This window comes from Capsicum annuum, chromosome 1 (genome assembly GCF_002878395.1).
Source record: "Capsicum annuum cultivar UCD-10X-F1 chromosome 1, UCD10Xv1.1, whole genome shotgun sequence".
Taxonomy (NCBI): domain Eukaryota; kingdom Viridiplantae; phylum Streptophyta; class Magnoliopsida; order Solanales; family Solanaceae; genus Capsicum; species Capsicum annuum.
Window position 1 is genome coordinate 200,144,411 of NC_061111.1, and position 18,959 is coordinate 200,163,369.

At 30.4% G+C, this 18,959-nt stretch overlaps 1 protein-coding gene and 1 long non-coding RNA gene across 5 annotated transcripts in view; both read right to left on the reverse strand.

The window, feature by feature from the left end:
* The window catches only part of LOC107844041, a 33,329-nt gene extending 28,941 nt beyond the window's left edge, over window positions 1-4,388 (reverse strand). For 2 of the 4 annotated variants that reach the window (XR_007047625.1, XR_001666548.2), the window contains exon 1: window positions 4,232-4,373. This is a non-coding gene — a long non-coding RNA (uncharacterized LOC107844041). Of the gene's footprint in view, window positions 1-4,231 lie in introns of all 4 variants that reach the window. The other 2 variants (XR_007047626.1, XR_001666547.2) reach the window with 2 other exon arrangements.
* Window positions 4,389-17,434: 13,046 nt separating this feature from the next.
* Window positions 17,435-18,711, reverse strand: LOC107857187 (AT-hook motif nuclear-localized protein 23). The gene has a single exon (XM_016702126.2). The coding sequence runs from the start codon at window positions 18,453-18,455 to the stop codon at window positions 17,619-17,621; it is 837 nt and encodes a 278-aa protein (XP_016557612.2). The 5' UTR covers window positions 18,456-18,711; the 3' UTR covers window positions 17,435-17,618.
* Window positions 18,712-18,959: the final 248 nt, after the last annotated feature.

The following is an 18,959-nucleotide window of genomic DNA, read 5'->3' on the forward strand; positions in this document are numbered from 1 at the left end:
ATGAAACTAAATAAAGGTGTATTAGATACCAGGTTAGGTGTTATCATCTTAAAATATAGGTAGTCTATGGCTTTGATCGTATCCTGGCCAATTGTCGTCAAACTTTACCAAGATAGACATTACCATCTTGAAATATAGGTAGTTTATGGCTCCGATCTTATCCTAACCTTGAAACAAGCGAACATTTCAAATGTTGGCTAAGAAATTTGAAATATCAATTTCGACAATATTTGAATATGCATAAAAAAATAATCAATTTAACGGTTAATTTTTTTAAAACACAAATATTTATTGAATATTAAATAGTGATATACATATATGATTATAGTAGTTGAAGAGCTTATAGGAGCACAATTTTATTTTCTTTAATTTTGGAAGAAACCACATTTTGGGGATATTAAGCTCCTTTAAAATATATTAAAAATAAATTTCCACTTAAATTTATTTTTGTTACTGCCTAATACTCATCAACCTGTCACTCGACTTCCATTGAAATTTTTCTAAATTACTTTTGAGATGAATCAATATGAAATAATTGCACAAAACAATGATCAAAACTATGTATTTACACATAGTGGGGAGAGAAAAAGAGAAATTTTATTCATTTAAAGAAAAGTATTCAAGAAGAAGAGAAATTAGTTGCATATTCTCTTACTAATTATTTATTAAATGAAAATATATATTATACTCAGATAAGATTTTCTTCCTTCATAGTAACCAAGTTAAAATCTAATCATCTTGGGATCCAAGATGAGGCTCCTCTTCGTTACTCATTCTCTTCATTTTCCCAAATTCCTTGTCATAATTAAGAAGTAAAGGTTGAGATTTAATAATTCAAAACAAGGTTCTAACTATGATTAGAAAAACAAAAATTTCCTTTATTTACTCAAACAATTTATCAATCCCATAATTCTAGTTAAAAATTATGTCATACATAAAACTATTTAAAACTTGTACCTCCTGGCTAAAGCTTGACCGATGGAAAGAGAATAACTCGACCCAAACCAAAAGAATATAGCCATACATATGAGTTAAAACCCAATGTCAATATGTTATGTTGATGCACAAGCGTTTATGTTATGTTGATGCACAAGCGTGGGAGTGATACAGAATTGGAAGAACGAGTTTTTGGAAATTTTGTGTGGAAGAATGGATCGTACATATCACCCACGAGTCGTATAAGTGATCTACGACCACTTTACTGAACTTACAGACCGTACTTATGGTCCATACAGTGACCAATGCAGGAACTACTATTGGGATCTTAAAGATTCTAAGAATGGAGAGCATGTATGGCCATAAGACGAATCTATGGACAGTACACGGTGTCGTGGTTGCAACCTCCGCAAAGTTGAGCTATTTTTTTAGGCATGGGTACAATGTACAAGCAACCTATGGACCATAAGTGGCATCTAAGACCGCACATAGAACAATGAATGAGTTACCAAATTTATCGGAGTTCACATATGGGCCTTAAGTGGGATTCACGATGCATACATGAGCCATACTTGACCAAGCCAATTTTCGAAGCTAGTGATAAGGACCTGATGCCTATGTATGTCCAACCAATGGACCATTACTGATATTTACAAACCACACATGGCATCCAGGCTGGCAGTAAGTGGCCCAAAGCAGTTATAATGAATGCACATTTTCTGGATTTTTCATTCATTCTTCAATTTTCCAAGCCATAGAACTACAATTTTCTCTCTTATTCCTCCCACACCAAGGTAAGCTTATACTATGATTTTAGGTGTTTCTAACAATTAGATATGGTTTCTGACAAAGATTCGACACTAGATTCTTATGATTTTCAAGAAAATCATTCTCAAGGTTCAAGAACAGATATTTAGAGTTCCTCTTCAAAGTTAGAGTTTACTTCCATTGTATTGGAGCGATTAAGGTATGAGGCTAATCTCTTCTTGTGGGAAGTTTTGTTCTTCCCACGATTAAGTTTCTTCGTGCACCAGGACTTCTCCTCAATAAAATGGTTAGGGTTCAAATATGAAATGTACGTACCGTTCATATAAATTCATTACAAACATCATGAATCCCTTGCGATATTCCTAGATTCTACGGAGAAACCTATTCTATGAGTTTCATTGTTGTCACCGTGAAAATACGATGAATCATTAATTATGTTTTTCTACAAAAGGATGATCTTTATGATTTTACGATATGATGAACATGATGATGAAACAAACTATCATTATGATAACCAAGAAGTCATGAGTCTTATTAACACTCGCCCAAAACTACGTATCCCAACATAGGATAGGGGTCGTACCGTACTTTTTAGTGATTCCTCTTTGTTATACCCTAGTGGATATGATATTATATGGATCCAAATGCTAGCGCTATGATATGTATGTCCCATACCTCGATAAAGTATTGGATGGCTTAACCAATTGAACTGATATTAGACTTCATGTGCTCACATGCTTGATATATCAGTAAACTAAGAAACATAATGAACTAACTCATGATTAAAGATGCAAATGTTAAGGTCAACCTAATGATTTAATCCCTTTGATTCTTTTCCATGTATTATTTATGTTCTTTGGTTGCCCTTCTAGTTCATATATTTCTTATGTTTCACTCTATTACGTATTGCATACGAGTACTATTTCACATGTACTTACATTCCTTTAGCCAGGGGTGTTGCATTTCGGAATACACTCAGGATGATAGGGTTGTACATTAGTATTCACACTTTCAACTATTGGTGATCCCCACTTGCTCTTGGGTTGTAGTCTTTTATTGTCAGTTTTGCTTATCTTATGGATATGCTGGGAGCCTTTGATACAAGTACGATCGTGATTGTGGACCAATACGTAAAGACTCGAGCTCGGGTGACTGCCCAACCAATGGAACAAGCTTTGAAGTGTAGAGAACAAGTCCCAACACTCCAAAGCCATCCAATATGCACACTCCAAGGCCGCCCCTTTGCCATGGCTCATTAAGGGCATTTTAGTCATTTTGTAATAAGTTGTAACCTAAGCTATAAATAGAACATATTAGGTCATTTTCTCATAACTTTGATGATATTTTGAGAGCTCTAGAGAGACAGTCTTGCAAGGTGGATTCCTTGTAAACAAGTGTAGATATCACTTGTGTTGGTGCTAGTTTTGAAATGTTGGTTGCTTGGGAATCCCGTTCCCTTGAAGTCACCGTAGAGCTTGATGTTACTTGTATGAATTCTTGGGTCTTTGTGTTTAATATACACTTAGGTTCATAGTGTTTGTACATTTGTATGTCAAGTTACCTATCTATCTATCTATCTATTTCATTATTGTTGTTGTTCACTCTCGGGTTTGGTGTCCCAAAACCGAGACTTTGTGTTCTTCTTGTCTTGTGCTTGTGTTGTTAATCTAGTTTGTTGGCTCATATTTTTAGAGGTGTTGAACACCTTAATATCTTGTTGTTATTGTGTTTTCGTTGTTGTTGTAGTGAATCCGAGAGTGATCACCAAAGGGGTCCTCGGTTCTACCAACTTGTGGACTGTTTTGGTGTTTGTTTTGTGTCTCCTTAGTCGATCTTGTATCAGCCTTGTCCGGATAAAACATTTTAATCATGTTATGTCAGAGGCTTCATAGATAGATAAGTCTAGACACTAGTTATGTAAACCTTCTAGAGGATCGATAGTATTCTCATTTATCCTCCCGCGTGACTCGAACCCTCAACCGATCAGTTTTAATGATGAAAGTGTCCAATCGCTCGAGTAAGCCTCACTTGTCGAATCCAGTGCTTTTGATCCCAAAGAGAAGAAGAAACTTGCACTGAGGTCGTTCGAGCAAGTAGGTAAGGATGAGATTGAAGATAAACACAATGTTGTCCATAGTATAAATTAACTAGTAGTACTATATATAAATCGAAAATGAGTGTGTAGGATTTCAATAATACCAAGGTATTAAGTGCAATTTAGTAACACATGAGTGTATCTAGAACTAACCGATATTAAACGAGCCTAAAATTATGCGTACCAATTCAATGTATGCAATCGGTACCACTACATTCGACCGAAACAGATTAAAATGCCCGGACTAAACTAAACTGCTTACCAGATATATGACTCACACGAATGCAAATTGATGTTAAATCAGTAACATAAAATATTTTCCATCCAATAATCAAATCGGATATCTAAGAAAATAGAAAATTAGAATCATATAAACAAAATATCACAATAAAAATAAAAGGAACCAAAAGGATATAGGGCGAAAAATTGAACCTTCAATAGAGAAAAATCATTTGAGAAGTTGAGTTGATAAAGGAAACCGAGCAAGCTCCGATTGTATCGCCTCTCTGTTTTGGAAGGACATGGTGAGGTATGGCGGAAGAGGAACATGAGGAATAAATATTTTTGGAAAAGAATTTACCAATTTGATATTTGGGCTCAACATTCACATATGAGTAAATAAAAGGAGAAAAAACAGAAACACCATTTCAAATTAAATTATTTTCATAAAAATAGTCATATAATTTAATGTCTATCAAAATATACTTTGATATCTATTAAGATTTGAAGCATCCGTCTTTTACTCAGACTAGAAGTAAATTTTTCTATAAATAGAGGGGCTTTATTCATTGTATTTATAATGTGATGATCTCTCATCCCTCGAGAAAAAAAATAAGAATTATTCTCTATTCTCTCTACTCTTCTTTATTCTTTCTTATTTTATAACACATTATCAGCATGAAGCTTCTTACCAATTGAGATCTGTACGAAGTCTCTTACTGATTGAGATCTGTTCGTACGTGGCTACACAAGTTTTCAAGTCTCTAACTAATTTAGATTATCAACATGAGATTCTGTCAAAGAAGGTGAGATTATAAATCTAAAGGTAATTTCAAGATTAGTAATTCCTTATGTTATCTGTCTTTTGCTATTCATAATATAATTATTGTTGAATTTGAGGAAAAATAATTAGTTTGGAACCATTTATATTTTGAATTTATTTTTCAAGAACAATATTATTAAAAGAGATGATAATATGTTGGGTTCAAGTCCTATCGATTTATGTCTAAGACGTTTTTATATGGATAAGACGTTGAGTTTGAATCTCAATGCACCATATTGATATATTATGATGGCTAAGGCAAAATAATGGGTATTTGATGAAAATTCATGAAATTCGATCCATTGAATATGCTTCATTCCATGAAGTGAATGTGGTAACAATATATGATAAGTCTGAAATATGACAACTTACTTCATTCTTGAGGTGTATGTGGTAACAGTGCATAATATGTCTGAAATAAGACAAGTGATTAAATGTACGAATATACGCGTGGAGGGACAATATGATAATGATCATCAAAAGTGATAATATTTTCACACGCTTATATGATTATAAGATATGCTAGAGAAAAAATCTCTACATTATATATATGCCTCGATTTGCTTCTGAAGTAGCAAAATCTTGAAAGAGGTTATAAGCTATCATAATTTGATAGACTTAAGGCATGATTATATTTCATTCCTGGGGAATGAGAAACTTATTAATGCAAACGTGAACTTGATCACAACTCACCTTCGAAAGAGGTTGAATAATTTTGAAATCTACTTCTGAAGTAGTAAATTTAAAATTTATTCGTGTAATAGTAAATCTGAAATTTACTAAAGAAAAAGTACATGTCATAGTAAACTTGGAGTTTACTAGAATAAAAGTTCATAAATTGATATGAACGATTGTGACATCTCGAAGATGTGCATGTATTGAAGAACAAGAAGATTCTTCAAGAATTGTTTATGTCATTTGTTCTCATGACAAGTTGGTTGGACCAACTAATATTGGGATTGGATCCCTTCAAATCTGAAAATTATAAAAGGTGAATAAGGGGTCGCTCACCTATCATGTGATATGTTGAAAAGATGCATCAATAAGATGATCACATGTACATGCATGGTCAACCTACGTTTGATATTCATAAAGTTACTTGTTCAATATAAATTGAGCATGATTTTCAGATTGTGTAATCAAGATAATTCATCTTGATGATGATGGTTTAGCATTGAATGGCTTCGATAAATATCTAAACCATTATTAATGAGAACAAAACTTAATGTATTAATCTGAAATATGATACATTGCAATAGCATTTGTATGCATTAGACCAATAAATTATGATTATTTCTTCCCTCTCAATTGGTTCAAGGTCGGGAACCAATTATTCCATATAATAATTTTAATGTGCGGTATATGATTAATGAATATACCATAATGCACAACGATGGATTCCTCAAAGAAGTAGAGGATGTATGTTAGTTTTCCTAACATAATGAGGAGATTATAAGTGCTATGAAATATGTTAGAAATTATCACCATATCCTCATCCAAAAGATAATTCAAGTCAAATGCTGAAAGCATCTCATATTAAGCGCAAGTGCTCTTATTTTGTGTTCCTAAAGGACAAAGTCTATGCATGCGTGAAGCGTGATAGACTGATCGATTCTAAATGAAATAGTCCTTGAAAAATAAAGAGCAAATAATCATAATAAGAAGGCAATGAGCTCTTGAAGAGCCTGCGACATATCACTTCATGAAACCTTATGAGAGATTCATGTACCTGAAAATAATGAAGTGAAGAGATCTGAAATGTTATGTCGCATTGTGAACCGATACAAAATGATATATCATCAATATCTTTGACACAATATTGGCGCAATATTGTGAAAGATTACGAGGATCTGAATTCTACGTGTATTTAAGCATGCTGACATAGAAACATTTATCAAGTGACATGAAAGATGAATTTTGGTAAGCTTAAAACTTATTTGATTTGCAATCCAGACACTTAAAGATGTCACTCATGAAATGTTGAATATTGTCACTTGACAAAACTTATGTGAAAACTTTTAAGGATTCAAACTGCTTGAAGCATATAAAAGTTTCTGGGAAACTTATTTATAATCCTTATATTGTATAAGCTTATTGCTTGAACATCATTGGAACTCTTGGAGAGTTTTCAAAGTAATAGATTATTTGCTGAAATTCGAAATATATCGAATTGGATTGGTTATGAAGTACCATATCCAAGTGCAATTGATGCACTCATGTACTTTGCAAATACTACAAGGCCTATAGACTTTCAGTCAATTTGTTAGCAAGGTATATTTTTGCTCCTACTATGAGACATCAAAATGGGATAAAACACATGAGCTTGTTCTATTCTAAAGATTGCAGTCCCGATCTTATTGGTCATGCTGATGTTGGGTACTTATCTGACCCGCATAAAGCTCGGTCTCAAATAGGCTATGTGTTCATATGTGGTGGTACTGTCATATCTTGGAGATATACAAGCAGTCTATTGTAGCCACTTCATCGAATCATGCTGAGATAATAACTATTCATGAAGCAAGCTAAGAATATGTATGGTTGAGGTCCATGATGCATCTCGTTCGAGAAAAATATGGTGTGAAATATGACAATCTATCCACAATTTTATATAGAGATAATTCAACATACATAGCACATTTTAAGGGAGGATTCATAAATGGAGATAGAATAAAACACATTTTGCCAAAGCTTTTCTACATACATGAGCTACAAAAGAATGATGATATTAACGTGCAGCAGATTCGTTCAATTGATAATGTGACTGATTTATTCACCAAATCTTCTCCAATTGCAACTTTCAAGAAGATGCACAAGATCGAGATGCAAAGGCCAAGGATGTTCTTATTAGGGGGATTTAATACGCGTTGTACTCTTTTTCCCTTACGATGTTTTATCCCACTGGGTTTTCCTTGTAAGGTTTTTAATGAGGCAGCCGAAATGCGTATTATTAGAGATGTGTACTCTTTTTCCTTCACTAGATTTTTTTTCCTATTGGGTTTTTTCTAGTAAGATTTTAACGAGGCACATTATCTACCAATTAGACATTCAATGGGGAGTGTTATAAATGTATTTACATTATAGTGAATTTCTATCAAGATCTACTTTGATATCTATTAGGATTTGAAGCATCCGTCTTTTACTCAGACTAGGAGTAAATTTTCCCAATAAATAAAGGGGTTTTGTTCATTGTATTTACAATCTAATGATCTCTCTTCCCTCAAGAGAAGAAATAAGAATCACTCTCTCTATTCTCTCTACTCTTCTTCTTTATTCTTTTTTGTTTTATAATAGATTTCACTTTCTAGCCTTTTCAATTTACATTTTCTATACAGTTTTTATACATATAAATATTCTATATAAAAATTATATATTTTTATACACAATTTATACAATAATTATACTTTTTTAACAAGCTTTCTACAACAATTTTATAATTTTCATACATTTTCTATATATTTTTTTTATATATTTTATACATATACATATTTGATAAAACTATACAATTTCTATACATATATCTTATATAGATATATATTCTATTTAATAATTATATTATTTTTATATAATTTAATTATTGTTTCTAAACAATAAAAAAAAGCATGATATTTGATCAATTAAAAAATTTATAGTAAAAAAAAATCAAATATTTTTAAAAGGGTTGAATTTCCCAAGTTGAATACTGTATCGGTATTGTATATAGACTGTATCAGTATTGTATATGAACTACGTAGGCCAAAATGACCCAAATTAGGAAAAGGCTATAAAGCGGAAATAGTATATTCGACTAACCACTTTTTGAAAAGTTTTCAAACTTTGGCTATTTATTTTAAAAAGTGTTATAAAGTGTCATTTTTCCTAGATAAAATTAAAGTAAATACATAAAATCTCTTATTTATAAGAGGGAGTTTAGTAGCTGAAGCAGGCAGAATTCATGTCTGCTTCTGCTTCAACGGTAATTTTACTATATCACTCCTAATTAATTATTATAAATTATTTATGTATTAAAAATTAATAATATTTAATTAAAATAAATATTTATGACATGTTTGTTTAGCTGAAACAGGCAGGAGATTGAGTTGTTTCAACTATAATTTTACTATATCATCCCTAATTAATTATTATAAGTCATTTATATATTATAAAATTAATAATATTTAATTAAAAAATTTAATTTGACATTTATGACATGTCTGCTTCAGCTGCTTCAATCGAAATTTTACTATATCATCTCTTATTAATTATTATATCTCTAATTGAATATTATAAATTATTTACATATTAAAAAATAATAATATTTAATTAAAATAATAAAATAAATATTTATGACTGTTTCAACTGTTTCAGTTGTAATGTTACTGTACCACTATTAATTAATTATTATACAAGTATTTTTATAGTAATTTTGCTATGTCGCCTGTAATTAGTTATTACAAGTCACTCAAGACATGTGTGCTTCATTGCTTTCATCGTGATTTTACTATATCACTCCTAAATAATTATTATGATCGTCTAAGCATTGAAAAAATGATAACATTTCATAAAAAGGTAAAAGAGACATATGTAAAATGATATGTCAACATAAAAAATTTGAATGACTGTCGAAATTATATAGTGCAATAGATTGGGATGGGACAGTGCAACATATAAAATAACATATATTATTTTGAATGAAATAAAAAGTATTATAAATCACAATAATTAAAAACTTAAGATAAAAGTATATATTCCAAAAAAAATTGATTGACTGTCGAAATTTTATCCGTGCCACATAAATTTAGACAGGGAGAATATTCATATATTATTGAAAAATAATTGTAAAAAACATTGTAAATCACATAATTAACAACTTAAGAAATTTTAAAAATATACAAAACATTTGACTGACACTCAAAATTATAACAACATCATTTAAGAAAAAAAATATTATAAATCACAATAATTAAAAATAAAAATTATTTTAATAATTTAACGTGAGATAGAAAAATAACATATATTTGGCTCGTGCCAGCACGAAACATCGATATCTAGTACTAGTAATAAAATTGTCACATATTTGCAACTAGTCACTTAAAATTTATGAATATTTACGTGTCAATTCATTTAAATATTATTTATTTTCTTATTATATTTTTTCTTAGTTTCTTTATTTTTCTTTTTAAAATTTTTTCTTTCTCTCTCCTCCATTTTTCTCTTCCGTAAATCCTCATCATTCTCTTTTAAATGGTCAAATACCCCTCAACTTTTATCCCAAATCTCAACTACACACTTATACTTTGAGAGGGTCCTATGATACCCCCGAACTATTTTAAAATGAAATTATTACCCCCCGAACTATTTTAAAGTGGAATATATACCCCTTTAAAAACTCATACCCAGATTTTATTTTGATTTGTGGCCTACACGCGCTGCCACATGTCATGCCATATAATTCCACTTCATATATCATTTTTTTACTATAAAAAATTAATTCCACGTTATGCCACGTCATCATCTTCTTTTTCCTCCTCCTCTTCTTCTATTCTTCTTCTTCTTTAATGGCATAATGAATCATATGGAATTCACGATATGTAATCTTATCAAAATCAAATTAACAATTAATGTCCAAAAAATATTTGATTTTCACAAAATGACGTCGCGACAGGGATGGCACCGAAAAAATCAAAATTCAGGTGACTTTATTTTTCAATCTGAATTGATTCAACATTCTCACGTAATTCGAGTTCTTGGATGCCATTGAAAAAGAAGAAGAATAAAAAGAAATGTCATTGATGAGTCCTTGGATGCCATTGAAGAAGAAGAAAAAAAATAATTTTCATTGGTGGGTTCTTGGATGCCATTGAAAAAGAAAAAGGAGAATTGAAGAAGAAGAAGAAGAAGAAAAAAATAAAATTAATTGTCATTCTTGGATGCCATTGAAGAAGAAGAAGAATTGGAGAAGAAGAAAAATGGAAGAAGAAGAAATAAAAATAATAATTAAAATTATATATATTTATTTAAAGAAATATTAAAAATAATTTTTTAATAAAATATTTTCGTTCTCACTCTCTTTAAAGAAAGTGAAACATACTCTTTTGTCATGTCAGCGTTGGAGGGGTAATAATTTCATTTTAAAATAGATCAGGGGTCATAGGACCTTCTCAAATTATAAGTGCGTGCTTGAGATTTGGGATAAAGGTTGGGGGGTATTTGACCATTTTCTCTTTCACCATTGATAAATATTCAACTTTGATCATCTCCTTCTTAACTCCTCTTATTTTATTTTATTTTATTTTGTCTCTTCTAAATAGCTCTAACTATTTTATTATTAATTATTATATATTTTATTTAGATAAAAAGCTAAGATAAGGTGAACAGAGAGATATGATTGAGGTCATTTTTTTCTTTATATCGATATTGTTCTAATCATCTCCGTCATCACAATTACTTCTAAATCAGCATTGAATTACCATCAAAATAAAATTTAAAAATCAAATATAATTATGTTGAATTGAACTTTTCTTAAAATTAAAACTTATATTTTTCTTAATAAAAAATTATAATTTTATAACAAAATAAATAAATAGCAGACATACAGCAATGAATCGATTATAAACTTAGGGTGAAAGAACTTGAAAAATGAGAAAAAAAAATAAAAAAGAAAAGAAGCAAAAAGATATTGAAAAAATGAAAGAAAATGATGAAGAGTCTGATCAAGAAAACAAAGAGGGAAAAAAGGATTGAAAAATAAATTAAAATAAATAAAGTAATTAAAAAATATTTCTAATCAAGCAAATGTTGTTGTTTTTTTTTTAAAAAAAAGTTCTAAACTTGTTTCACGTTCTATTGGATATTGAAGTACACTCTCCATGTCATGTGAGGTCAAAAGGAATATTTATGATGGTCTTTATTGATTTTATGGGGTCTCAAAAATTTAAAGTGTCTTTTTAAAAATTTGGGACAACTTTAGTAATATTTTTATGTCTTTTCTCATAAAATTATTTTAAAAAGTAAGTTAACTATTTCAATTGTTTGAGCTTCATAATTGAATGATTGGTAGAGTGAATTTACTATCTAAACTATCACACAATAGTTAGTAAAACACATCTCAATAGTTAATAAAATTTAATGATGTGTTCTATACATTCTCTTTTATTTAAAAATTTTGCTATGTCGAAAAATAATTTAATCATGGCATTGATATCTCCCACATTGAAGGTGTGAGTTTAGAGTTTTAAAGAAATCAATTGAAAGATATAAATACTCTATTAGCTATTTGCCACTTAGAAGGTCAGAATTTAGGATTTTAAAGAAATTAATTGAAAAATACAAATGTTCTATTAGCTGACACATTATTTTTTATTTTACTTTTATATTTTCAAGAAGTGAATTTTCTCATAGTACCTGTTATTAAGGCAGTTCAATTAATTGTTAGAACATTATTCACAGATGTCAAGACTAAGTCTCATGCGTTTAGAACGTACAGATAAAACTATTTGTGAATCTTTTCATTGTTACCATCAAAGGATGTAGTGTATCAGATTGGGTTGCTTTTTCGTTGATTAATGATTATAGGTCCCAAGTTCGAGTCCTGGGTATGAAAAAATCCTTGATAGGAAGAGTTTCCCCCCGAATAAGCCCTATGCGGTGCGAATCTAAATTGATTGAACTCCAATACGGATACTGAACACCGAATGAAAAATAAAAACAAAATAGAGATATTTTCTAATTCTAGTAGATGCTTTTGCAAAATGATTTTATGCATGTCTATTGTCATCTCACGATTTTATGTCTGAAAATTTATTGATGTAAATAGTACGATTATGCATTTCCTAATAATCAGATGGGATAAAATTTAAATATTTTATGTTGATATTCAAAATGATATTTTTAACTTATTAATGAAATGTTGACTTATTAATGAAATGTTTGCAATTGATAGCAATATATTGCTTATGAAAACTAGGTTTTATATTTCTTTTTGGAGCTACATAATTTTGCCTGTTTCAGCACTTGCATGTCTTGGACTTACAGATTATCATCAATTTTTTATGATGCAATTGATTTAAGTTGAGAATCTAATGTATTTTATTTGAAATTTTTAAATATGTTGTATGTATGCTCGCACCACTATTCCATTGCATAAAATGATCCCCCTAAAATGGGTTAAGAATTTGTGCTAGGTTTGAGTCATCCTTCGTAATTTACTACATTGAAATATTAATTGGAGATATGTTCACTTCTCGATTGCAAATTCTCGATTTGATGTGACATTTTTTTTTTGTAAAATATGAGGAGGAAATAACAAAATCAAAAGATTTTTTTTGTGAAAAAAATCATCATTATTTTCATATTAATTCACGTGCTTTTATCTGTAAGCAAAAAATACATGTAATTATTCGCTTATAGAGAATTGCAAATCAAATGTCAAACACACTTATAAATTAAAAATTTTTTTACTAAATTACATTGATGTCTCTATAGAGTCGTGGTGTTTAGAATAATGAATTCAAATAAGACATAAATCGTGGTAAATCACTAGATTCTATTGATCGAGATCTTAAAAAAAATCAAAACATTGTCAAGAAAAAATGTCAAATGAAAGTTTAAGATTTGAGCTTTTGATATCCTTCAAATCTTATATTCCGACATCCTCTCTACAATTCTAATATCCTTAATTTTTTATATTTGTTCTAAATAATATTTATCTGTATAAAATATAAATGAAAGAAGAAGAAGAAGAAACAACAAACTCATAGAGTTTAGATTATTATTTCTCATTAAATTTAATAATTAAAATGTCACAATTTAAATTTTACTAGTAAATATTTTTCTGCAAAGTAATTTTTAGTGTCAAACAATCAAGTTTCGCTCTAAGGAAAAAATATTAACCATATATAAAATTTAAGAGTCTTAATCTAATGTACTATCGGTGTAGATTTTGTTTTTCACACTGTCTAGTAACTTTAAAGGTAAGAGTGTAAATTCTTTAAATATTGTTTTAAAAAACATTAGTATCCGAATTAAAATCTAAAAATATTAAGGGAACTTTCAATCGTAGTTATTGCATGACTAAAATTGTTTCCACGCTTCATAATTATCTTCTTTTCGAGTTTATTGCACTTTTTTTTAATTGGTGATATTACATAGTAGCGTCATAAATGATATCATATCAGTTCTTTTCTTTTTTGTGTTTTAAGTTCCTAATGATATCTCAGTTCATCAATATATTTTTTTTAATTGACCTTTAATTCACGATATGAATAATAGTATAATCCTTTCTTCTCTTCCTTGATACGAGCACTTTAAGGCAATTAATTTTTATGCAAAGTAACAATAATAATGCTAGAAACAAGTTATACAGAAAAATTTATCCCAGAAAGTTCCGCTTAGACCCTCAAACATTTCAACCCGCCCCCCTTACTTTGTTTTTAAGAAAAAAATATTTTTGAATATAAGAAAATTTTTGATATTGTAACACTTTTAGTGTTCTAAAAAAAAAAAAAAAAGAACAAGCCTTAGAAAGTTTCAAATTTGCTGATATTGTTGCTGTTAATGATTGCTTGAATGGATCTGTTTACACAATGTTCTGTTTTAATTCTCATTGTAAAATAACTCTGTTTCCAATTCATTTGTTGGTAATTTTTACGGTTACTAAATAATGACTGTTTGAATTTGTTAATTTGAGTTCTAACGCTAACAAAACAAAAACAAACGGTTTTGATCTTTTCATCGGCACAGTATTAATAAAGAAAAATAACAACCTAACACAAATCTTATTCTAACTATTTAAAATTTTAACCCTTTTAAATAATTTCTAAAATTTCTAATTTTACTTAAAAACTCAGATACATCAAACATCACTAAAGAATGTAATGTATCCGTGTAAAAATATGAGATGTATCCGAAAAAATATACTGTATTTGTGTAAAATTAAGTGATGGTCTGAAAGAATGTGATGCATACGTATAGAATGCGATGTATCTGTATAAAATTAAGTGATGTATCCAAAAAATGTGATGCATTGGTGTAAAATTAAGTGATGTATACGAAAGAATGTGATGTCTGAATTTTTTTTTAGTAATTTTAAAAAAACTAAGATAAAAGTAATTAGCACCAAAATGATTGAAATTTATGTAACTTTGACTATTAATAATTGGCAACCCTCAAAGCCCCATGTGAATTCCTTTAAAGACTAATTTAACTCATCTCGTCCTGCATATCCTAAAATCCGTCCCATCCCGCAGCCAGCTCGCCTCATTGCCATCCCTAATCCTCCGCACAATAATGATACTGCATCTTTTCTTTTGAAAAGATTCAAAGAGAAAGATCGGCAAGTGAATACAAGAAAAGAATGCTTTTGCACTATCAAAGTAATTCATAAAACAAATTTTGGCAAATGAAGTTACCAAGCAAGCTACCATCTTGTGCTACCTTACATTCGATCCCATCTTATTTTGATGATGATGAATGTGGGACAAGTTTTTACTAAAACCTTGTTGCTTTTACTTGTAATATTTTATATTGACTTGACAAGTAAAGACACACGGAGGGAATACAGAGAAAATAGTAGTAATTGAATTTCTAAAATATTATTAATAATGTTAATTTAGTAATTAAAACATATAGCTAAATTAGAACGTTTTTTTCTAGTGGTGAGTAGCTAGGTTGCATAAGATTAGATTAGTCTCGCTAATGATTCATCGATGGAATTAGGCCTAGGCGTAAGAAAATTTCTTGTGTTCCCGGCCCCTTCTTTCTTCGACGAAGGTATTGCTTGTTAAGAGGACACTAACCCTCCCAATCTTGCTAGTCGGTGCTCAGTCTTTCAAGACTTTATGATCTCGATCATTTTTCTATGAAATATCAATTCTATCAATCATTCCATATGAAATAGAGAGAGTAGTAATTTAATTTACAGTTCCAAAGTATCATTAATAAAGTCAGTTTAGGAAAATACTTCTAATTAAAGTTTTCTTTAGAAATATGAAAATCTACATAGCGACCAAGTACAACAAAATATTCTCATGCTTTAATTAATCGCACATAAAATTAGTATTATAGCCATTTCGGAAGCTTAATTCATGATTATGAAAGTGCAGAAATTTAGCTTCTACTTATAATTGATCTGCTTCTTACAAGATTCGATCAAAGGAGAGGACAATCAATATAATAGGTTTAATATAATTAGCCTTCTGTATGAAGAATTTTTGATTGCAGGCTAATATAAAAATTAATCAGCTAAGAAAAAAATCTTATATTCAATACACTCGAGAAGCAAACCAAAGTGATAGATCCATTTTTTCACAAAGCAAGAAAGTAGAAAAGAAGTATAAATCTACGACAATAAGATAGATAGCATATGAGCATTTCACAGATAATTTAGAATTTTTTTTGGTAGGATCATAAAACTGAAGGAGCCAGCAAAAGGGCTAATTTTTATATCAAGTGACTTGCAAATCTAAACGTTTAGATTAAATGCACAAGTGATCAAGGGACTTGCAAATCGCTGGCCACCAAGCGATTTGTGAGTACTGCCAGCACTTTCACGGGATAAATCGCTCAGCCAAAGCGTTTTGTCCCTTTTGATTTCTTTCAAGATCAAGTGTCCCGATTGAAATTTTTGATCAAAAAGTTAGGTACAAATTAACTATTTTGGCTCCGGACTCAAAAAACTTACAAGTATAACACATGTAGTGCATAGCATAGCACTCCATCTCCATGTAATGCATATCAATATATAATGGAAGTTATATCTTTTGAACCAAATTTCTTTTTTTTATTTTCAAAAGAAAGAATTACATAAGGCTAATTCACTATGAATCCTACTTTTCTGTTAATTGGGTCTTTTATCTGATCAGTTTATATAATTGAGTTCTTCATATTTTTCTACTCAACCTAGAGACACTTCAAATAAAAAGCCAAGCTAAATTATACTACAAGATTTGCTGACAACAAGTAGTAGTATTATTTAGTAGTGTAAGATCCTCCGATGATATCTATTTAACACAAAGTCCATTAGTTCCCCTAGCAGGGATCCATGAAATTAAACCACTAGCTATAGTTTAATTGCTCTCTTAATTAATTAGCTGGAAGAGTTAAAAGAAACAACGATGGTATCCATATATCTATAATAAAGTTTACTAGTTTCCATGAAAAGCTTTTTGTTCATAAAAATATTTATAGAAGTGGTATACATCAACAGATCTAGCAAGAAATCTTAGATAGATTCTCTTTTTTGACATTATTAGTTTCATAAAACCACTAGATTTAACAGGATTTATATATGTTCGATCTAGAAATACTAAAGATATCCTTAAATTAATTAATTATATTGATCATCTTTTTGAGAAGGTGGAGTTGGACATCAATTTGAGATAAGGTTGGGAGAACCTAAATTTTTATAGAAACATAAGCAACTAGTTATTTTAATTTAGCTCGTTAAGCTCCTTTCCCCTTTAATAATATTTAAACCCATGAATATATATATATCTTATCATTTCATGGCTGAACAAGTTGCTAAAAGAAATTGACACACCAGACTAATTAACTTGAAAAAATAAAATTAGATGAATTAAGCCTCAAACAAGAAATATTTCTAATGGACAGCTTAGAAGTTCCCAAAAAAAAACACAACAACAAGAAGTAGGATTTTTTTCACAAGAATCATAAGGATAAATTTTCAAAACAGTCAAAGTAGCTAGAAAACCAGGCTTAATAATGTACAATAGATAATATCCATTGAGATTTTTCTGAAATCTTTTCATCATCAAAAGGTAAAAATTCTTGATAAAACCTGACCTAATATTGTGGCCTGTTTGTTGAATTTCCAATCCACCCTCCTTCTCCTCCCCCTACACTTTCCATTTGTAGTTGACCACCATTTGGCATATTGAGTGGCAAATTAAGAAAAGGTAGTCCAATATTTGATGGATCAGCAAAATTATCACTTTGTGTTGACACTCCACCTTGTTGCTGAATCTGAATTGACTCATTCTCTTCATCCAAAGGCAATCTCTCATAAGCAACATTAGTAAATGAAGAAGCAATAACAATAACCGGTCCTGATGCTATTAGTGCACCCACAACATTTCCACCAACAACTTGACCTTGTCCACCAGATAAATAAATCGTCAAGCTAGTAGCTCCTGGTGGAGCTGGAGGTGGTAAGAAAGATCCAGATAACGATAGTATCTCGAATCTTCCATGTAACGTCACCACAGAACCGGCAGCTGCTGGCTGCCGTATGGTGACGTTATTCACAGTACCACTCCCACTCAGTATACATATTCCCCTTTGCCTTTTTCTAGCGTAATTTGCTACCGATTCAAACACGTCATGTCCACTACTCACTTCTAAAATATGCGCACGCAACGCGTTTGCGCTCTCCCGTGTTATTATCACGGGAGGCTTAGGCTTGTTTTTCGAGCCTGCTGGCCGGCCTCTTGGTCTGCGTGCTACAATATCTCCCCCTTGTTGATGATGAGACGGGCTATTATTATCGCTGTTGTTGTTGTTGTCATCGGAAAATTGATTATTGTTCCGATTGATTTCCTCATCTTGAGGATCGTGTGGTCTTTGGAGATGATGAGGGAGAAAACGATGATGAGAAGCTGAACCTAAGTCCAAACCAGCCATAAATGAGAACAATAACAACAACAAAAGTAGTGAACAGAACACTAAGCTATAATAAACTATGATATGATTAATTATGAGGAAAATTAAAACTTCAAAATACCCATGAGCAGAAAATATGTATATTTTTTGAAGCGAAAAATATATTTTATGAGGAAAAACACACACACGAGAATTTCAAACCCTAGGAGCGAATAGAAAAGTAAAGAGAGAACTTAGTGGAGGATATTGAGAAGAAATGGAGAACAAAGAGAGAGAAAGTGGGAAAGTTTGGTACATATTAAGTTTTCAAATATTGCAAATAGTTTAATGAAGAGGTTGTGTGTGGTGGGGGGTGGGGTTAGGAATACGATTTAAATAATATTGCTTTCGATAAGAATAATATTTAGAATAATCAAGGGAAAAAGGAAACAACAAAAGATAGGTTAAGAGAATACATCTTTCATATTAGAAAAAGAAAGAAAACATGTCATGATGATAATTAATGATCCATTATCTAATGTATGA

Coding starts and splice junctions, on each gene's coding strand:
- LOC107857187 (XM_016702126.2), bottom strand. CDS start 18,455: ATGGCTGGTTTGGACTTAGGTTCAGCTTCTCATCATCGTTTTCTCCCT.